At 40.2% G+C, this 21,767-nt stretch overlaps 1 protein-coding gene across 4 annotated transcripts in view; it reads right to left on the reverse strand.

Annotated features, from left to right (window-relative positions):
- LOC137253518 (protein abrupt) overlaps positions 1-21,767 on the reverse strand; it is a 37,742-nt gene that overhangs the window by 9,920 nt on the left and 6,055 nt on the right. For 2 of the 4 annotated variants that reach the window (XM_067790596.1, XM_067790593.1), the window contains exons 2-7: positions 20,424-20,616; positions 20,224-20,356; positions 12,432-13,362; positions 6,824-7,401; positions 6,713-6,765; positions 6,543-6,644 (exon numbers count right to left, since the gene is read on the reverse strand). In XM_067790596.1, the coding sequence (XP_067646697.1) occupies positions 6,543-6,644; positions 6,713-6,765; positions 6,824-7,401; positions 12,432-13,362; positions 20,224-20,356; positions 20,424-20,500 (1,874 nt within the window). In that variant the 5' untranslated portion in view covers positions 20,501-20,616. Of the gene's footprint in view, positions 1-6,542; positions 6,645-6,712; positions 6,766-6,823; positions 7,402-12,431; positions 13,363-20,223; positions 20,357-20,423; positions 20,718-21,767 lie in introns of all 4 variants that reach the window. The other 2 variants (XM_067790595.1, XM_067790594.1) reach the window with 2 other exon arrangements.

The raw sequence follows: 21,767 nt of genomic DNA on the forward strand, positions 1-21,767 counted from the left end.
TGGATATATGTATTTACTTGCATGCTTATGCATTTTGTATTAGTCCATCGATTTTGTTGAATGAAAGCTTATTTTTTTGTAATAAAACAGAGCTTAGAGAGAAAAAAAATCTGAAAAAAAAAATAAAAAGTTTTCGAGATCCTCACAAAGTACAAATTTTTTTATATTTTTACAAAAAAAAAATTTTAAAAATCCGTAATGATTGTTCGTTATGTTTGAAACGGGCTTAGCAAAAAGTGTTGTATGGACAGTTTATAGCAAATTTTATTACCTTTTAAAAGCTTCAAACCGTTTTGGAATTGCTCAATTCGTTCTTGAGATATATATTATTAAGTGGACCCAATTTTTTTTTAACGGTAATTCGTAAATATCTCAAAAACGTTACCATAGAATTAAAAATAACCTGGATTTTGGAATCAGGGGGTGATTTTACATAGGAATTTCATAATGGCGTCTCTGGTGCAGAAAAAAATTGGAATTTGTGATACAGTGTTATTTTATTTTCAAGTTTTTAGTCTTTATTTAATTGCCTATTATATCTCATTCTATTTAGTTCATTTAGTGACTCATTATTCCAAGGACTCTATCCTAACAATTTGTTACAATCTAAGTCCTCAATACATAATCCTTCCAAAGACTTTACTCGACTCTGCGCCACGTATGCTTGTCTCTCCTCGAACTCCAAAGTATTTTGATGTCACTTCTACCGGATTGTATGTAATATTTGTTCCAAATATGAACCAAATCGGACCACAAAAACCAGTATTTTTAATATCTCGATCCTTGCCGCACCTAGAGGGATTATTTTTCATAAAGCGATTTCTATTTCTGTATTTAATATTTGTTCCAAATATGAGCCAAATCGGACAACAAATGCAATTTTTTTAATATCTCGATCCTTGCACCACCTTGCGGCGATTTTTTTCATATGTCGCTTTCTAGTCATGTATGTATTATGTGTTCCAAATCGGACCACAAATACGATTTTTTGAAATATTTCCATCCATCGTTTGAAAAAGGCTTGCCGACCCTATGCAACGGCCCAAAGCGGCGCGAATGAAACTAAACTACATTTGTATAATATTTTATGTCGGAAAATACAACTTGTTTTTGTTGTTTTTTAGCGATAAGAACACTCCCCGAAGGTTGTGGGGAGTGTTATTGACGTTGATGGTCCTTCGCCGGATATACCATTAAGGTAGCCCGATCATCTCGGGAACGATTCAGTACGACCACATGATCCTTCTAGATCATACCGTCCTCTCACCCCATATATCCATGAGGAACTTGGAGTCGCTAGAACCTAATCTGCGAAGGAAACAGGATTCGCCACGGGTATTTGAGGTTGACAAATAATGCACTTCCACCTCAATACACACAAGTGCGTAAGGTGGAAGTTGTTGTTGTTGTTGTTGTAGCGATTAGGTTACTCCCCGAAGGCTTTGGGAAGTGTTATCGATGTGATGGTCCTTTGACGGATACAGATCCGATACGCTCCGGTAACACAGCACCATTAAGGTGCTGGCCCGACCATCTCGGAAACGATTTATATGGCCACATTGAACCTTCAGGCCATCCCTCCCTCCCCACCCCCAAGTTCCATGAGGAGCTTGGGGTCGCCAGAGCCTCGTCTGTTAGTGAAACGGGATTCGCCGCTCGAAGGTGAGGTTGACAATTGGGTTGGAGAAGCTATATATTGCGCTACACAACCCCTTGAATCCCTAAGGTGGAAGTGTATTACCCCAGCGGGTTAGGGAGCTTAGAATATATCCGCGATAAGTATGCCTTCGTAAGAGCGCAACCCTCTCACGGGATGCCAGCGCAATATATAGCTTTTCCAACCCAATTGTCAACCTGACCTACCCGTGGCGAATCCTGTTTCATTAACAGCCGAGGCTCTGGCGACGACGAACTCCTGATGGATCTAGGGCGTGGGAGGGCGGTATGGTCTAGAATGTTGCATGTGATCATACCAAATCGCTCCCGAGATGGTCGAGCTAGTACCTTTGTGGTACTTGTTACCGGAACGTACACCGGATCTGCATGCGGCTAAGGACCATGTTGTTGTTGTAGCAATGCTCGCCCCACCTAATAGCCGCGACCGATCACAAATTGTCATCAATATCCTCTAACGGGAGTCCAAGGAAACTTGCCGTTTCAACAGGGGTGGACCATAAGGAAAGGGGTGTTAGAGGCGTTGGTTCCACATTACAATTAAAGAGATGGTTGGTGTCATGTGGGGACACATTGCAAGCAGGGCATACATTTTGTATGTCGGGGTTGATTCTGGATAGGTAAGAGTTTAACCTGTTACAGTATCCAGAACGAAGTTGAGCAAGAGTGACACGCGTTTCCCTGGGGAGTATGCGTTCCTCTTCTGCGAGTTCTGGATATTTTTCTTCAAGTAATGGATTCACCGGGCAATTCCCGACATAAAGGTCCGACGCCTGTCTATGGAGTTCACCAAGGACCTGCTTGTGTTTTTCCGTTTCATACGGCTGGGTTCTCAGGTGCCGTATTTCCTCAAAATGCTTACGGAGATGACTCCTTAGGCCCCTAGGCGGTGCTCGTTCGTCAATCAGATGTCTGTTGGGATGCCCAGGTTTCTGGGTATTCAACAGAAACTGTTTGGTCAGCATCTCATTTCTCTCCCTGATGGGGAGTATTCTCTCCTCATTATGCAGATGGTGTTCTGGGGACATAAGAAGACAGCCCGTGGCGATTCTGAGAGCAGTATTTTGGCAGGCCTGTAGTTTCTTCCAGTGGGTGGTTTTTAGGCTTGGCGACCATATGGGTGACGCGTAGCACGTAATCGGCTGGCTAATTGCTTTGTATGTGGTCAAGAGCGTTTCTTTATCTTTTCCCCAGGTACTGCCAGCAAGGGATTTGAGGATTTTATTACGGCTCTGAATTCTTGGAACAATTGCGGTTGCGTGCGCACCAAAATGTAGATCCTGATCAAACGTCACACCAAAGATTTTGGGGTGTAGGACAGTCGGTAGCGTAGTGCCATCGACGTGGATGTTCAATATGGTCGACATTTGGGGCGTCCATGTTGTAAATAAGGTCGCGGAAGATTTAGTCGGTGACAATGCCAGGTTTCGCGAGGCGAAAAAACTGGAGAGATCAGGGAGATAGCCGTTTATTTTATTGCATAGCTCATCGATCTTTGGGCCTGGGCCTGTAGCCATTATTGTGCAGTCATCGGCGTAGGAAACGATTGTGACTCCTTCCGGTGGTGAAGGTAGCTTAGATATGTAGAAATTAAACAAAAGCGGGGATAGGACACCACCCTGTGGCACCCCTTGTTTAATTCTCCTTTGTTTTGATGTTTCGTTTCTGAATTGCACCGATGCCTGCCGACCACCCAGATAATTTGCGGTCCACCTTTTAAGACATGGGGGAAGGGTAGACCCTTCCAGGTCTTGCAGTAACGAGCCATGGTTGACCGTATCAAAAGCTTTTGATAGGTCTAACGCTACGAGTACTGTTCTATGGTGGGGATATTGATTCAAACCGCAATTTATCTGGGTGCTAATGACATTTAGCGCGGAGGTAGTGCTATGGAGTTTTCTGAAGCCATGCTGATGAGGGGCTAGCTGCAAATGTGCTTGGAAATAAGGGAGCAATATGGCTTCAAGCGTCTTTGCCACTGGCGATAGGAGAGATATCGGACGATATGACTCACCTACGTTAGCTGGTTTCCCAGGCTTTAGTAGCGGGACCACCTTGGCCATTTTCCATTTCTCGGGTATGACAAAGGTGGAAAGAGACAGGTTGAAGACATGCGCTAAATATTTGAAACCCTCTTTCCCTAGGTTTTTAAGCATCGGCATGGCTATGCCGTCTGGGCCCACTGCTTTGGATGGTTTAGCGCGACCAATGGCGTCCTCAACCTCTCTAGCGGTGATGGTAATTGGTGACGCGCTGAGTTTGTGTTTATGTGCGTGTCTATTGGCTCTCCGTCTATCTTTGTCGACCGTAGGATGCATTATATATTGTCGGCAGAAAGCGCTCGCGCATTTTTTCGCATCCGACAGCACCTTATCGCCAAAGGCGATGGAAACTTTGTCTTTGTGCTTAGTCGGATTCGATAGGGACTTTACGGTGGACCAAAGTTTACCTACACCGGTAGAGAGGTTACAACCTCTTAGGTGCTCTTCCCATTTCGCCCGCTTGTGTTCGTCCACAAGCAATCTGATGCGTTGGTTTATATCCCTTATTTGGGGGTCGCCTGGATCAAGCTGTCTTATAAGGTCGCGTTCCCTCGCTAAGCTCGCGGCCTCCGCCGGGAAGTGGGGCCGGATTTCGGGAATTCTCCCGGCGGGAATGAAATGTGCCGGGGCGGATTCAATGACCTTACGGAAGGCACGCTCCCCTTGGCGGGCATCAGTCGGGATAGGGAGGGCAGCAAAGCTGTTGTCTGTTGCAGATTTGTATTCTTCCCACTTTCCTTTTTTGAAGTTTATGAAAGTGCGTTTTTCGGTGACGATGAAGTCGGCGGTACGCTCGAACGAAATAAGTATGGGCAGGTGGTCGGATGCCAATGTTACCATCGGCTGCCAGTTGACGCAGTTTACGAGTTCTGCGCTCACGATTGAGATATCTGGCGAGCTATGACAGCTTCCTACCATACGTGTGGGGGCGTCTCCGTTTATTGTGCAGAACGTCGTTTCGTCTATTTGATCCGCCAACATCTCACCCCTACTGTCCGCCCGCAAGTTTGAATGCCATAGGTCGTGATGGGCATTGAAATCGCCTAAGATAATGCGATTGTTGCCAGTGAATAAGGCCTCGATATTAGGGCGGTATCCACTGGGGCAACAGGTGACAGGAGGGATGTAGATGTTGATGATTTCTAGATTTGCATCGCCTGACCGGACAGATAGGCCTTGACGTTCTAAGACATTGTCACTGCGGTCGATGCCAGGATCAAATATATGATATTGCACAGAGTGGTGTATAATAAACGCGAGGCCGCCTCCATTTCCGCTCTCGCGGTCTTTCCTGTGGACATTATAACCAGAGCAGGTCTGCAATGCAGATCTTGCTGTGAGTTTAGTCTCTTGAGTCGCAGCAATGCGGATGTTGTGCCGCTTCATGAAATCGACTATCTCCGTAATCTTCCCAGTTAGTCCATTACAGTTGAACTGCAGAATTCTGAAGTGCATGAGGGGTGACGCCGCCACTCTAGGGGTAAGTGAGGGGTGACTACGCCTAGGTTGTGGAAGGCCAGGACGCAATTGCTGTTGTGGCCTTGGGACTGGGCGCCCTTGGGCAAGCATTGGGGTACCCGGATGATTTGGGTTTGCGACCTGGCAACATGGCGCGATGAAACCCGTCGAGGGGTTGCCGTCGCGGAGACCAGAACATCTAGGAAAGTGGCACCACCCAAGGCAGGAGCTGCATTGAGCGGATGTCGCAAACCTGTATATTCTGTGCTGGCAGACGGTGCGAACGGAGGCAGGGACTAAGAGTCTGTTTCCCTGACCTGAACGATTGCTGCCAGAAAAGAGGGGGGAGAAGAAGACGGGGGCAGGGGCTGATGCTCAGCATTGCTACCAGCTCTACTACGAAGGTAGTAGTTATGAGTGGTATCAGCTGTTTGAGTTGTTGGCGCCGTGGGGCGCGAGCAGCAGCGGGTAGTTGTTGTGGCTTGCTGAGCAGCGAAGCTGCTGGAAGGTAGTGGGGATACGCTTAGGCGTAGACTACGGGACGCCCTTGGGCGTGAGCAGCAAGGAGCCACAAAAGATTTGTAAAAGTTACGTGGACGTCGGGTTTTGGGATCAAGCCCAGAACAACCTGTCCGATGCAACCATCCCTTGCACGAGACACACTGAACAGAGTATGACCGTCCTAAAAAGATTCTTTTCTGGCAAATGCAGCAAAACCATTTCTCAGGACCGGGGTGAGGAGACGGACCCGGATTGGGTTCGATACCTTCCCGGAGTAAGAGAATATGTAGCAGTCCTGCTGCAAGGAGCTGCTGGGAGGATGACAATTTGTGGGAGGGACGAAACAAATTAAATGGGGTCACACTGAAATGACAGTCCTTGGTCGGGAAAAATCCCGAGTCGCTCCGGTACATAGAACCGACTGCCTTGGCCTTCGGGGAGTGTCCTTATCGCTACAATATCAACAACAACGTGGAAAGGTATTATAAACAAAATTGGGTTTGAGAAGCTATAAACTGCGCTGGCAACCCCTTTCAAGGGTTGCGTTAACAACTCCTTGAATCAATTTGGTAGTTTAGTCGCCTCTTACGACAGCATACCTGATGCGGGTGTATTCCAATCCCCTAACCCGCTGAGGAAGAACATACAACTTCTACTCTTCCTCTAACTAAGGCTTATGGGTGAGATTTTTTTATGGTTGTCAAAACTACAGGACGTCGGAATAATGAGCTACTGATGTAGTCCTCTCACTCCCGCTTACAAAACTTTCGAAACCTCGCCAGTGTTGCTCCGTTTATTTTAGTCAAATCACAGATTCGAAGAAGTGTCGCCATTTCAACCAGCCAAAATTGCCACCCCTTTTTTTACCTTTTCTGTTCGTTGTCTTTTTTGCTATTGAACATAGCCAATTCGATTTCGGTATGTTCGTTGTTTATGTGACGCACCCAGTCCGCAGGAGTATCAAATGATCTGTTTATAAATTAGAAAGAAAAAACAGATCAGCCAATGTTGGATTTGGAACTTAGAAATATATTTACATTGAGCACAAGTCGCAACAAAGTGTCACATGACCGGCATTGTTCTCCTGTTGCTGCAAGAAAAATACACTCATTAAGCCCCGTCTTACTCATCGCGCTATGCTGACTTACCGATACCCGTCGACGTTTCTTGGGTACATATGCTTTTGCACATGAGTCACCTCCACTAGTTGCTGCATTCACGGAAATTCCATTAGTGCTCTTTGAATTGCATGTCATATTTATCGTTCCTGAATCGATTGAGGTCGTTGTTGCTGTTGTGTTTGTATTGGTAGCATGGGATTCCAAATGACTAACCCATGATTTAGGCTCATCAAAAGATTGTTTACACTTTTCGCATTCTAGATGGGTTTCATAGTCTCCAGGCTCTTGCGCGCTAACATCCAGTTCATTTGGTGGACTATGTGGGTGTGTGTTAACCTCAAGTTTAACCGTTGTTCCAACTACTGGCATTTTAAAATCTAATGGTTGTTTAGGAGAACTCAGCGGTGTCTTTGGCCGACCAGATAAACTATCAGTTGCGGATGTGATCCAGTCATCAGGTTCTTGCTTTATTGTTACAAAATTTTGTGAATTCATTATGGGCGAAATGTTTTTTAGTGTTCCGTTGTGTTGATTGAATGAATTTTTATTTTTCGTGGATGTTGAGTTTGTGCGCTCGTAGGATTCTGGTAGGTAGTATTCTCGAACTGTAATGATAGGAAACCATCTTTATATATAAAAATCAAATTCTGTGTGTCTGTGTGCTCGCTATGGAAACGTATTTCCCACACTTCAATCATCACCAAATTTTGGCTATAGCTTCCTTTGATCAACAGGAAGGTTTTAGGCTAAAAATAGTTTGGATATATAAGCAAACGGACGGCGGCCACCGTGGTGTGATGGTAGCGTGCTCCGCCTACCACACCGTATGCCCTGGGTTCACACCCCGGTCAAAGCAACATCAAAAATTTTAGAAATAAGATTTTTCAATTAGAAGAAAATTTTTCTAAGCGGGGTCGCCCCTCGGCAGTGTTTGGCAATTTCTGCCATGAAAAGCTCTCAGTGAAAACTCATCTGCCTTGCAGATGCCGTTCGGAGTCGGCATAAAACATGTAGGCCCCGTCCGGCCAATTTGTAGGGAAAATCAAGAGGAGCACGACGCAAATTGAAGAGAAGCTCGGCATTAGATCTCTTCGGAGGTTATCGCGCCTTACATTTATTTTTTTAAGCAAACGGATGTCATCTACACGGACTTCAGCAAAGCATTTGATACCGTCAACCATAAGTTACTTATTCATAAGCTTGATTTACTGGGCTTTCCGTTTCACCTTTTAAGTGGCTGAAAAGCTATCTTTCTAACCGGACCCAAAAAGTCCTGTTCAAGTGCAATCTGCCGGAATCGTTCGGAGTTTCCTCCGGTGTACCCCAGGGAAGTTGTTGTGTTGTTGTTGTAGCGATAAGGTTGCTCCCTGAATGCTTTGGCGAGTGTTATCGATGTAATGGTCCTTTGCCGGATACAGATCCGGTACGCTCCGGTACCACAGCACCATTAAGGTGCTCGCCCGACCATTTCGGGAACGATTTATGTGGCCACATTAAACCTTCAGGACATTCCCTCCCTCCCCACCGCCAAGTTCCATGAGGAGCTTGGGGTCGCCAGAGCCTCGTCTGTTAGTGAAACAGGATTCGCCGCCGATAGGTGAGGTTGACAATTGGGTTTGGAGAAGCTATATATTGCGCTGACAATCTGAAGGGTTGCGCTACACAGCCCCTTGAATCTGGTATTTTAGTCGCCTCTTACGACAGGCATACCTACCGCGGGAATATTCTGACCCCCTAACCCGCTGGGGGTAACACCAGGGAAGTCATGTAGGCCCTTTGCTCTTTACCCTTTTCATTAATGACTTTCCACAGACAATATTATATTCCCATACTATAATGTGTGCGGATGATGTAAAATTTTGCTACACTTACTGTCCTACCGACTTGAGTTCCTTGGATCTTCTTCAGGCCGACTTGGACTCGTTTTAATGTTAGTGCACAACAAATTTACTAGCTTTAAATTGCTCTAAATGTAAGCATATGGCAGTGAAGCCAGTATTGAAACCTTATGTAATAGATGGTACGCCTTTGGAACGTATATCTATTGCAAATGATCTAGGTGTCCTTTTTGATCCTAAACTGAATTTTAACATACATATTTCATCTATTTCCAACAAAGCGTTGGGTGTACTTCGATTTTTTAATAGATGGGCTAAAGAGTTCGATGATCCGTACCTCACTAAGGTTCTTTACACATCGCTGGTTCGTCCAATACTCGAGTATTGCTCATGCGTTTGGTGCCCTGTTTCTCAAAAGCATATAAAGCGTCTTGAGTCAGCTCAAAAGCAATTTTTTATATTCGCATCGCGCGGCCTTAATTGGGACTCAAGTCTCCACCTTCCTCCATACAGAAGTAGACTTCTTCTTATTAACTTACCCACTCTGGAAAATCGGAGAATATTACTGGGGGTATTTTTCATCCATAAGCTCATTATTGGAAAAATTGATTCTGCGGACCTTCTCAGCCGCTTGTTTTTTGCGGTTCCCCCTAGAGTATCCAGACACTACGTTCCTTTTTATTTACCCCTTTGTCGACGAAACTTTGCTAAAAATAATCCTCTTCTTATCTGGTGCGCACTACAATGACTTGTATAGCTGTATCAGTCTTGAATGTACTTTTGCCACTATACGTAATGCAACACTTGCCTATCTATACTAAGAAATACAAGCTAATTTAATATGCCGGCATTTATTTCTTCCGTAAAAAACAGGCACGATCTCGTAAAGGATGGTGGAACATTTATCAACATGTATCATTAAGAAGGAACAAGGCAGTACTGTGTTGTTTGGAATCTGGTGCATTCCAACAACGTTAAAAACATGCTTTTTCATGAGTCACTGACCCGAATCGTATGCATTCCGGCAGTGTAATCTTATGGGTCAGGCATCGAGCAGATTGGAATCCGCTGCATTCCAACAACACAAGTCATGTTACTTTTTTATGTCATGTGATGGCGTATCCTCATTACAATGGAATCCACTGCATTCCGAAATCATGCTGAGCGGAATCTGATGCATTCCGCCAATATAAGATCTCGGTATAAGATCTTATTTCTGCTCATATTTCTTATTATTATATTCTGAAATTTAACTGTAATTTTCAATAATATATCTTTGTTTGTAATTTAACATTGTTGAAATCTCGATATATCTTAAATTTTAACTTTTGAGTTGTATATTTATATATCTTTTATATTATGCAGTCGACCATTTCAAGTTTGTCGTCGACTTTAAATAATAAATAAATAAATATAAAAGGGGCGTGGCACCTCCCAAACAATTGAAATCTTTGGTACTGCATAACTCTGAAGGTATACATGCCAGAACATTGAAATTCAGCGAGGAGTTATATGAGGTCAATCCCTAACACCACCAAGAAAATTTGAAATTGTGAAAAACGTGGGCGTGGCACCTCCCATACAAATGGAATATATCATACTTCATCTCCGGATGTAGTAATGGTACGATAATGAAAATTAGTAAGGAGCTATACGACGTTAAGTCCTAACACCTCCAGTAAAATGTGGAATGGGGGAAAAAAGGGGCGTAGCACCTTCCCTACAAATGAGATTTTTCACAACTATGGCTGCCTTATAAACTTAGGTTATTTTAACACCTAAAGTTTGACTGCATTGTTTGGCTGTTATTCCTTTTGGACGTTTAGTAATCTGCCGTCGGTAAAAAAATGTGTTAGCTTCAGTCTATCTACATCTATATATATATAAATCAAATTCTGTGTGTGTGTTCGCTATGGAAACGTATTTCCCACACTTCTATCACCACCAAATTTTGGCTATAGGTTTCCTCGATCAAGGCGAAGGTTCCTCATATTTCAGAATTAAGAATTTTAAATTAAAATTTGTTTGGCTTTGCGAGCAATCTTAGCTCCCAAAAATGATAATGTTAACAAAACCAATGATCGCATTCAAAACCAAGTTCCTGGTGAAGTGACGCAATATAAATCGATCGACACAGTTACAGATGAAGATCAAATTGTGAATTATCCAATTGAATTTCTAAACTCTTTAGAACCACCTGGAATGTCTGGAATGGTGAAGATGTGCTCATACCACGGATCCCAATGATTCCTACAGATTTGCCATTCAATTTTAAGTGCTTCCAGTTTCCTGTACGCCTTGCTTTTGCAATTACAATCAACAAAGCACAAGGAAAATCGCTTACTGTTGCAGGATTAAATTTAGCCAGCTATAGTTGTTTGCTCTAGAGTTGAAACACCAAAAAATTTGTTTATCTTTGCACCGAACGAAAAAACCAAAAATATTGTGCACCCACTTGCATTACAATAAGATACAAAATGAAATGAAATGAAATAATAAAATGTTTTAAATGAAAATTTCACCAAATATGCGTACAAAATTCAATTCAATTTACAGAACAGTAAACTAAATTATCAACAAAAAAAAAAGAAAAAATAACGCAACATTCATTCGATCTCGGGCGTTACAACGTACGTCTGGTAAAGCTAGTTATTCATAATTTTTGAATTACAATATCAAATGTCTTTTTTTATTATTTTCTGTAGGTAAGAATGACCCTTGAAGGAGCTGAAACTGTAAAATGGCAAATTATGTCTAAGTTTTGGCTCTTTCTTCTACATCGCCTAAGTTCGGTACGTAAGTATAAGCATTGCATATAACTGCTAAAGGTCTTTATGAAAAAAATTCGTAGTTATTGCGCTTCGAACTGACAACAGTGATAGGGAGACAATGATCACGGTTTAACCAATATCAACCATGTCAGTCTTCCTTAAAATATCGAAGATGCACAGTTCTTGAAGGGTCGACAAGCATCAGTTGACTTCAGAACCAAACAGTTTAGACCAAAAAAGAGTATCGTCTATATTGTTTACCTGTATGTATCATAACTAACCGCACCAGCTGAAATGACTACTCGATAATGACTACAAAGTCATCAACTATCTTTGCGATTTTTTTTTCACCTCGCAGGCAGTTGGCCCATTAGAAATACTCATATAAGTTATCTAAGCATTTGAACCACTAGTCGTTTTTACGAGTTAATCTATTTTATTATTTTATTCACGCAGTATACGGCGAGGTGCGGAGCTCATATTACCCCTTGATATTACTCTAAAATGGGCGAGCACTTGTAGCTCAGAGATATTGGCTGCAGGCTGATCCACCTAGGGGATGTTGAACGTAAGCTGTGTTCTTAGAATATGTCACCAGTCCTGTTGGGAGTTAAAAGCATATGGGTGAAAGTTTCTCGAATGAACCACCCGAAAATTCTTAGGCCTCCATTTTTGTTGCAAATACGCTATTTCGAGAGATTTTGACGCGCTTTATTCATGTGCCAAGCTATTTCTATGGAAAAATTTTTTTGCTAATTTATGAATAATAGAACGTTCCCGTAAAGAAGTATGTATTTACATATCTTTGCTTAGAATACATTTCAAGCATAGATGAGCCACATATATTCATCATTTGGCGCATGAAAATGAGTACAAATCCTGTCGAAAGAGTGTGTTTGCAACATAAATTGAGACATTAAAATTTTCGGATGGCCCACTTGAGAAACTTTCACCCATATTCAAAAACCAATGAAACAAACTCAAGTCATTTAAAAACTAGTCTTAACTTATTATTACAATACGCACCTCTTTCATCAGTGATGCCTCCACTACCGCAACCCAAATGTGTATGTTTATCATAATTGACCATTTCGATATCTTCACGTTGATCCTGTTCATCAGGCGGTGGGCCAGGCCGTTCTGAATATTCTCGTTCTAATTGTTGCTCTACAACAGTCGTACGATTAGTTTCATCGTTTTGATTTCGTTGTCGTCGTTTTTTTTGATCTTCGTCAACCGACATAGGGCAGCCACCTGAGCAGCCAATTTCGTTACACAAGGAAGTACTCACTGGTACATTATTTAGTTGATAGCAACACTTTTCCTCGGGATCTATAGCTACCTCTTTGTTAACGGTTATGCCTGCTCCAGATTGATGTTTACTACTCGAAGCGGCAACCGCTGAGAGCAATCCAAGTTGTGATAATTTTGGTGATTTAACAATAACTGGGCTGTCCTTGGGTAAAACAGAAGCGCCCAACCCACGAAACTGACTATGTACTGGCTGTACATGATGTGCGAGTGTTTGCGACGGATGGGTTGTAGCATGTGATAAATGTTCCATTGGGTAGCGCGTTCGACTTTTGTTAATAACGTACATATCACTCGAATGTGCACTGGGAATATGCGAATGTGAAATTGATGGTAATGATTGTTGTCGATTAGCTGCATTTTGAATATAATGCGATCCACCACCATTGGTTATAAGTGATTCGCCTCGATGTATTGGGTTTTGCGAACTAGACGAAGAAGAGGTACGACATAAACCACGTATTTTCAATATTTCACCACCACGCAAAACCTCGTTAAGTATATCGTTAGCAACTGTTGCCTCACCGCTATACATGTACTGTACTAAAATTTGAATAGCGCGATGACTTAGATCTGGCGGAAGCACTACGTAGAGCACACCATTTGGGGAAGAGATAGGCGCTGTTTCGAACATTGTTGCGAAAAACTGAAAATACAAACAAAAAATAAGGTTGGGACTGCTTAAACACTCAGGCCGGAGCGATTTAAAGCAATTCAGTGCCAGACATCAGCCAACTGCTTTTTGAAGTCTTTGCAACGAACTGAGTCCAATTGCAGGCGGTTTCTGTTTTCCGAGATATTTTACAAAACCAGAATATACAAGTAAGGAAGTCTAAGTTCGGATGAAACCGAACATTATATACCCAGCTGTACACTTGAAATGCTGTTGTTGTTTGTTTTGTGTGCTTAATAGTGTTGCAAGACTGCGCAATAATACATATACATATGGTTCTATTCTGAACTAATTTTCGTTTAAAAGAAGCAAAAAGGATACAGAGGCTAACACCAATCACCTTGAGCGGGTAATAATGCAGTTTTCCTTCAGATATGGGGATTTCCCTACTGTTTATTTTAAAATAAATATATAACAGAACAATAAACATAAGCACACAAGTGCCATTGTACTAAAAAGCGTTATTACAAAAAAAGGGCAGGGTTATTAATGAAAGTTTCCAACTTTTACTAGAAATAGCTTATTACCTGCATCTACGCACTTTTACAAAATCTTTTATAACAAAGAAGGCGATTTAACCGATTTACTCCATTTTTCCTGAAAATACTTCCTGTTAAACACTAAAATTTTCATCGAGTTATGGCTCCAGAAACGTTGAGAAATGCATTGTAAGAAATAGGCAGTGCCACGCCCATTTTTTCAAAATTTTCTCATTTCTTGCTATAACGGCACAAAATACGATTAGTACAAAACTATCGCTAAGATTTAACTTATTATTTTCGTCTACGACCCTTTTAAAGTCTGCGTGATCTTTAACCGATCTCGTCCATTTCTAGAAATATTTCCTGCTATAGGGAAAATTTGTGTACCCAATTTTATTATGATCTGTAAATTTTTCTTCGAGTTATGGCTCCCGAAACAGAAAATTGCTTAGTCATAAAAGGGGCGGTGCCATGCCCATTTTTTTAATTTTGAAGTTTTCCCTATTTATTGTTATAAATCCACTTGGGAAATGAAATACCATTGATATAAAGCCCTTTTTTCCAATGATATAGCTTATTTTATTCGTCCACGACCCTTTTAAAAATCTTTTTTATAAAAGTGGGAGTGGTCCTTAACCGATTTCGTTAATTTTTCTTCAAAGCATTCCCTATAGCAAAGGCAACCTTCGAATTTTGTTACGATAGCTTTAACGATTTTTGATTTATGATTAATTATATTTGTAAAATTGATTTTATCACAAGTGGGCGGTGCCACCCCCATTTTTATAAGCTTTTATTTACTTTCACTTCGCTGTTGTCTGTAATCAAATCTTGCAAGTTAAATTTGATACACTTCCCGGTGTCCGGTTGAGCTGAAGTTTTGCACACATGTATAACTCCGATGACAATGCAATATTACTTTGCAAGAATTCGATGAATTAATCGATAACAAAGTTATCGGTAAAGATTTGTATTCACAAGGGAATAAAAGCCTAAAGCCCCCATTACTGATACTTAGCATAGACTTGACTTGACTTGGCGTAAACTTGGCAACTTAGCCACGATTATAGTCCACTTGGCGCATAAAATCTGGCATCATAATCAGCGTTGAAATTTATTTTTAAATAAATGTCAATTTGTATGACAAAATGTCAAAATGAAATAGAAACAAACAAATGGCATCTCAAAACATAAACGTCACTTAGAACTTACATAGAAAATCTAAATTCAACAGACCTCCAAGTCAAGTTAAGTGTTGCTAAGTAGCTAAGTAATCATTAACACGCAATGTTCATTTAACAGAACTGTAAGTGACAGTTCTCAAGTCAAGTCAAGTCTATGCTAAGTATCAGTAATGGAGCCTTAAGTCCTCAAGAACGCAGGTAACTTCGCTTTGTTTGTGTATGCAACAAACGTAGAATTTAGGCTGTTATCGCTAAATGTTGCATACTTTTTGTTGCATACTTTTCTGCGCACTTGATTTTCTTTTACAGATTTTTGGCGATGGAACAGAGCAGAGATCTGCAATGTGTAGTTGTAAACTGAACGCCACATAGGCAAAGTCACAATAAAATATGATTTTAAGTTAGTTAACACTCGAATAGAAGAACTTGACTGTTCAAAGTTGACTTCGAAGAAACCTTGTAATGTTGATGCATTAAAAGAAATGGCTAGGATGAGAAACGTTACAAATAACTAAGTAAAGATTACATAACTAATTTAAACAATATTTTACCCTACTAAAAATTAAAAAAAATTCATATTTAAATTAAATTTAAGAAAAAGGCTTTTCTAAGAACAAGCTTCTATTACTTGTTAATAAAAAGAACTAAAAAGTAAAACATAAAATTAAAGCGAATAACTTTTTAAAAAATAAACTTTTATTATTGGTTAATAAAATTAACTAAAAAGTAAAAAATAAATTGACTGTAAAGAAATATAACACTTTATAAGTTCATTGTAACCTTTAACGATAATTAGGCTTTTTCGTCTCCGACAAAAAAATTCCATATTGTACATAATTATATATTTTTAACATTAAAACTTTACACCTAAATTATTAAATCTTACAGTTTATATCACAGTCCTAATTGTTCTAATAAAAGCGTGTTACATTGTGATAGCTAGAAAAGGAGGTCCTAAATGTTCTTAATTATATCATCAAAATTTAACACGCTTTTTATTACAACAATTAGGACTGTGATATAAACTGTAAGATTTAATAATTTAGGTGTAAAGTTTTAATGTTAAAAATATATAATTACTAGCAGACCCGTCAGACGTTGTTCTGCCCTAAATTTGGTCTATCTCCATACATTTTAATAAGCTTTTTCCGTCTAACTCTGCCCCCCCCCCCCCCCTGTCCACACTTTTTCTTAATCCTTTTATTCACTCATCCCTCCGTCTTTTCGCTTCATCTCTCTCTATTTTCGTCTCACTCTATCTCCTTCTCAGTATCCTTCTCTTTCCCTCTTTTCTCTTCTCTAAAGTTTTTCCCATTCTTCTTCATCCCTTATTGCCAGGCAAATCGAATAGGACGTATTGAAATAGTTATGTGGGTATTATTAATTCATGTCTTTATTTCGGCTTCGCATGCACATTTATCAGTTTTGCCAGGTTGATGCGACTAAATCGAATATCACAATGAAAATTACTTTAAAGCTCTCAGCAAACCCTTTCATTTGATATCCATATTACACACACATTCTAGGGGTACCCGCGTCCACGTTTTCTCTTATATCTCGAGACCCTAGTTACCCGCGGGTACGTAAAATACCCCGTATTTAAGTACTCATAAACAGCTTACATTCGATACCCATATTGTACAAACATATCCCAGGATTCCCCAGGCCCACGTTTTGATCCCAAGACTATCCAGAACGGGATAAAAATTAGCCTATGTCTGTCTCCTGGTTCTAAGCTACCCCTCCACCAATTTTCAGCCAAATATGTTCATCCGTTCCTTCCTCTTCAATCACTCTTTATCTATTTAAAAAAGCGCATCAAAATCCGTAGCATAGTTTTAAAGGTTTAAGCATTCAAAGGGACATGGGACAGCAAAAGCGACTGTGTTTTATAATATGTAGTGATAGTGATACATGCAAAAATACCAAAAAATAAAACTTTTTTGAAAAATTTTAAGGAACTGTTTAATATTTTTTAACGAAAGATTATTTTTCAATAGATGTATGCATTCTTAACCATTAATGTTGCATTAACAATTAACCATTTATGTTGCATAAATATGTATGTACATACCTACGTCAATTTTTATGTTATTGGCGGCCACCGTGGTGTGATGGTAGCGTGCTCCGCCTACCACACCGTATGCCCTGGGTTGACACCCTGGGCAAAGGAACATCAAAATTTTAGAAATAAGGTTTTTCAATTAGAAGAAAATTTTTCTAAGCGGGGTCGCCACTCGGCAGTGTTTTGCAAGCGCTCCGGGTGTATTTCTGCCATGAAAAGCTCTTAGTGAAAACTCATCTGCCTTGCAGATGCCGTTCGGAGTCGGCATAAAACATGTAGGTCCCGTCCGACCGATTTGTAGGGAAAATCAATAGGAGCACGACGCAAATTGGAAGTGGAAGAGAAGCTCGGCCCTAGATCTCTTCGGAGGTTATCGCGCCTTACATTTATTTTTTGTATACCTACATATGTCAAGCTCATATGATATGAAAATACATATATATGTACATCCATACATACCTATAAACCTACGCCCGAAGTTAAATAACGCAGCGAATGCTATATATGTACGTATGTATGTGTCGCATCAAGCCTCACTCATAAGCAATTAGCGCGGACAGTTCACAGCGAACAAACACACATACGCATTTTTTGATAAAAATGTTACTTTTGTTTAAACAATTTGGCTGATATAAGAAAGGAATCAAGTATTTTTTTTGATGCAGATCGAAGGTAAATATTTCAAAGTTTTACTGAAAAGTAGAATTTTTGAAATCCATCCATCCGTTTATGAGTTATAGCTGTGTAAACAAAAATTTTATGATTTTTTGCTACATTTTGGAAATTTGCCACGCCCCTATAATATATATCTTCAAATTATATTAACTGTACCATCTCACGTAGCTAAGCTTTCAAATGCAAAAAACCGTTTTAAAATCGGAGTATTCTGTGTGAAGTTATGTGCACACATAGCATTTAGCGACTTTATTTTATAAGATTTATACAATATGGAATTTTTTTGTCGCAGACGAAAAAGCCTAATTATCGTTAAAGGTTACAATGAACTTATAAAGTGTTATATTTCTTTACATTTTTTAGTTAATTTTATTGACCAATAATAAAAGCTTATTTAAAAAAAAATTTTTTTTTCTTTAATTTTATTTTTAGTTTTAAGTTTTCCTATTTATTGTTATAAATACACTTGGGAAATGAAATACCATTGTTATAAAGCTCTTTTTTTCAAAGATATAGCTTATTTTATTCGTCCACGACCCTTTTAAAAATCTTTTATATAAAAATGGGCGTGGTCCTTAACCGATTTCGTTATTTTTTCCTTCCTTTATACCTGTAGAACCAACTGTTATCCAATCAAAGTTGTACAAGTACAGCTGGGTATAAAAACTAAAAACTAGATATCCCACGATGTCCATTCAAATACCAAAACTGAACATATGTATGTACATAACATTTTAAGCAACAGTTAATGCTCAAGCGAATATGCTACAGTGTCTTCTTAAAAGGTGCCTAGGCGTTTATACGACTTTCTGCTGGTTTTGGACATCGAGCTGCTTGTCGTTTCTCCGCGTCAACTGTCACTTATTATCATGTAATTTTCTATGAGACACTCTTTATTTTGCTTATTTCCTGTTTAGGGGTTCCCAACTTATCCCTATACGTGCTGGGACGAGGCACGTCATACTTTCTACAATTTTTGCCAGCTTAAATATCGCCCTTATCTGCGTTTTAAGAAGACCCAGCTTTTTCCATTTTGGCGGCTTTGATTTGCTTCTGAATGAGAGCATGCCCCGTTATCATGTTCATGACACCATGACGGAGCAATGTTGATCGAAATTTAGAGCTTTCCGACAGCAGAACGATTATATACTAGAAATAATTTTTCCTACATAGGAGCTGGAGTGGTGGTACTGGAAAAATGTCCTTTCCGACCTCCCAACACATTGGATGTGCCCTTTTGTGATTCCTTCTACTGTGCTAATCGGAATTCATTGCATTCGAGAGCAAATATATTAAAACTATGCTAACTTAAGTGTTGAAGTAGGGCAAGATTGGAAACACAATCTTCCCAACTGCCCAATAAGATGACTTCAGCGAAACGAGTGTCTTTTGTAACTGCCAGCTTCTGTGCTTAATTGTAATATTTAAAATTGTATTTGTACAAGTTTCTGGTGCTTTTTTGGTGGTGTTGATACCATGACACCAACGCCAAAGCCGGTGTGAACTCAGTGAATTAGCGTTGCTTGCGCTATGGAGTCGAATGATATTTGAGTGGTTTGATGCTATTGGCGCTACCGGCGGCACTGAATTGACGACAGTGGTGCTAGTAATTCAGCTTGTGCACCAGAAAAAGATGTCAATTGATATCGATAGCTTTTTAAAGCTTTTATTAGTCGTAAGTGATGTGAGTTGATGTGTTGTCAGCTCAAAAAGATCGTATGCCAGTCAAGTGGTACTGCGCCACGGATTCACGAAATTGTGTGTCAGCGCCAGTAACTCCACCCCAGGTGTCAACTCTATAACTCAACACCGCACAGAGTTACACAGCCTTAGCTGATATATAGCCTCTGATTTATGATCTACCAAAGACTCTCCGGTCATACTTTGATATATCATGCTTAGAACTAAATATTAAAAATATGTTGTTGTTGTTGTTGTTGTAGCGATAAGGTTGCTCCCCGAGGGCTTTGGGGAGTATTATCAATGTGATGGTCCTTTGCCGGATACAGATCCCGTACGCTCCGGTAATACAAGACCATTAAGGTGCTAGCCCGACCATCTCGGGAACGATTTATGTGGCCATCCCTCCCTCCCCACCCTAAGTTCCATGCGGAGCTTGGGGTCGCCAGAGCCTCGTCTGTTAGTGAAACACTACGCTACACAGCCCCTTGAATCTGGTATTTTAGTCACCTCTTACGACAGGCATACCTACCGCGGGTATATTCTGACCCCCTAACCCGCTGGTGGATATTAAAAATATCAAGGTTGGAACTAATCTCATCTGTCTAAAGTTGAAAGTTGCTCTTATCCAAGTATATCTGTCAAATTTGTATAGACTGATTTCATGGTCCGAAAAATACCACTTGTACTATCTACCTACATATATATGTATATGTTCAAATGTTTATTTTATATTATTATTGCTTACCTGACTGCAAGAGCTGAGTATAAATTTGTGCGCTGAAATACCCACAGTTGGTATGCCACCATCGGAGCTATTGCCATTGCCGCCACTACTGGTCGAGCTGGAGTAAAGTACAACATCGGCAAACTTTTCGTTTCTAAAAAATCAAAAAATGTTTATCAGCAATCTTATCAAACATACTCAAGTGCATCCAAGAGACTTACTTGTAAAGTGTAGCAATCGATGAATTTAGATAGGACAAATGAGAGTCCCATTTAAGATGATAATTTTCTGCTGCCATGTCTAGGTATGTGCTGTCAACCAAGCTTTCGCAAGATGGCTTTTTTGTTTTCCTGGCTGTTCAATTGAAATCACTGACGTCGAAATATTTAATAATTTCAACGGTTCATGAATGGCCTTATAGTGTAGTAAAGTCCGCAGTTATAATTTTATTTTGGAAAAGATTTGCGCATTATAAACCATTCATTATTAAAGTAAAACTACTGAGATTAATCAACCTAAGAGGAAGCGAATCGATAAATCAATAATTCGTATACAATTTTGGGCAAAGACCAAAGCAACACCAGCGCGCAAACATTTCATGAAGTGTGTGTTTGTGTGTGCTTACTGCTTGAAGGGTGGTAAAGAAAGGGGTGGGAACAAATGCGAGTGTCCTTTCTGTAATTGCGCGTATGGGGGTATGGCTTTAATTACAATTAACAAAAGAATAACCTCGACATGTACTGCAATGGTTTTAAAATACCAGAAATTAATTCGAGTTGGGTTTGAGCTCGTCAATAAGAAGACGAATGCATGGAATAGTCAATCTATATATGTATATAAAAATCAAATTCTGAGTGTGTGCTCGCTCGCTATGGAAACATATTTCCCACACTTCAATCATCACCAAATTTTGGCTATAGGTTCCTTCGATCAACACGAAGGTTTAAGACTTAAAACAATTTCGATATATATAAAAGGGGCGTGGTACCTCCCATACAAAGGGAATCTTTGGTACTGCATAACTCTGAAGATATACGTGCCAGAACATGGAAATTCAGAAAGGAGTTATATGTGGTCAATCCCTAACACCACCAAGAAAATGCGGAATTGGGAAAAAGGGGCGTGGCACCTCCCATACAAATGGAATATATCATACTGCATATCTCTGGATGTAGTAATGGTAGGATAATGAAAATTGGTAAGGAGCTATATGACGTTAAGCCCTAACACCTCCAGTAAGATGTGGAGTTGGGAAAAAGGGGCGTGGCACCTTCCCTACAAATGGAATTTTTCAGAACTATGGCTGCCGTACAAGCTTAGGTTATTTTAACACTTAAAGTTTGACTGCATTGTTGAGTTTGGCTGTTATTCCTTTGGACGTGTAGTAATCTGCCGTCGTTGAAAAAATCTGTTAGCTTCAGTCTATCTAGATCTATATATTGTGACGAATATTTGCAACACTAAGGGATACTATCATCTCTAAGCCGATACTACGCAGTCACTTGTATTTACATTATTATTATTATTAAATCAATCATTATGTCTACACATATGTACATACAAGC

This window comes from Eurosta solidaginis, chromosome 5, assembly GCF_040869045.1.
Source record: "Eurosta solidaginis isolate ZX-2024a chromosome 5, ASM4086904v1, whole genome shotgun sequence".
In the NCBI taxonomy this organism is placed as follows: Eukaryota; Metazoa; Arthropoda; class Insecta; order Diptera; family Tephritidae; genus Eurosta; species Eurosta solidaginis.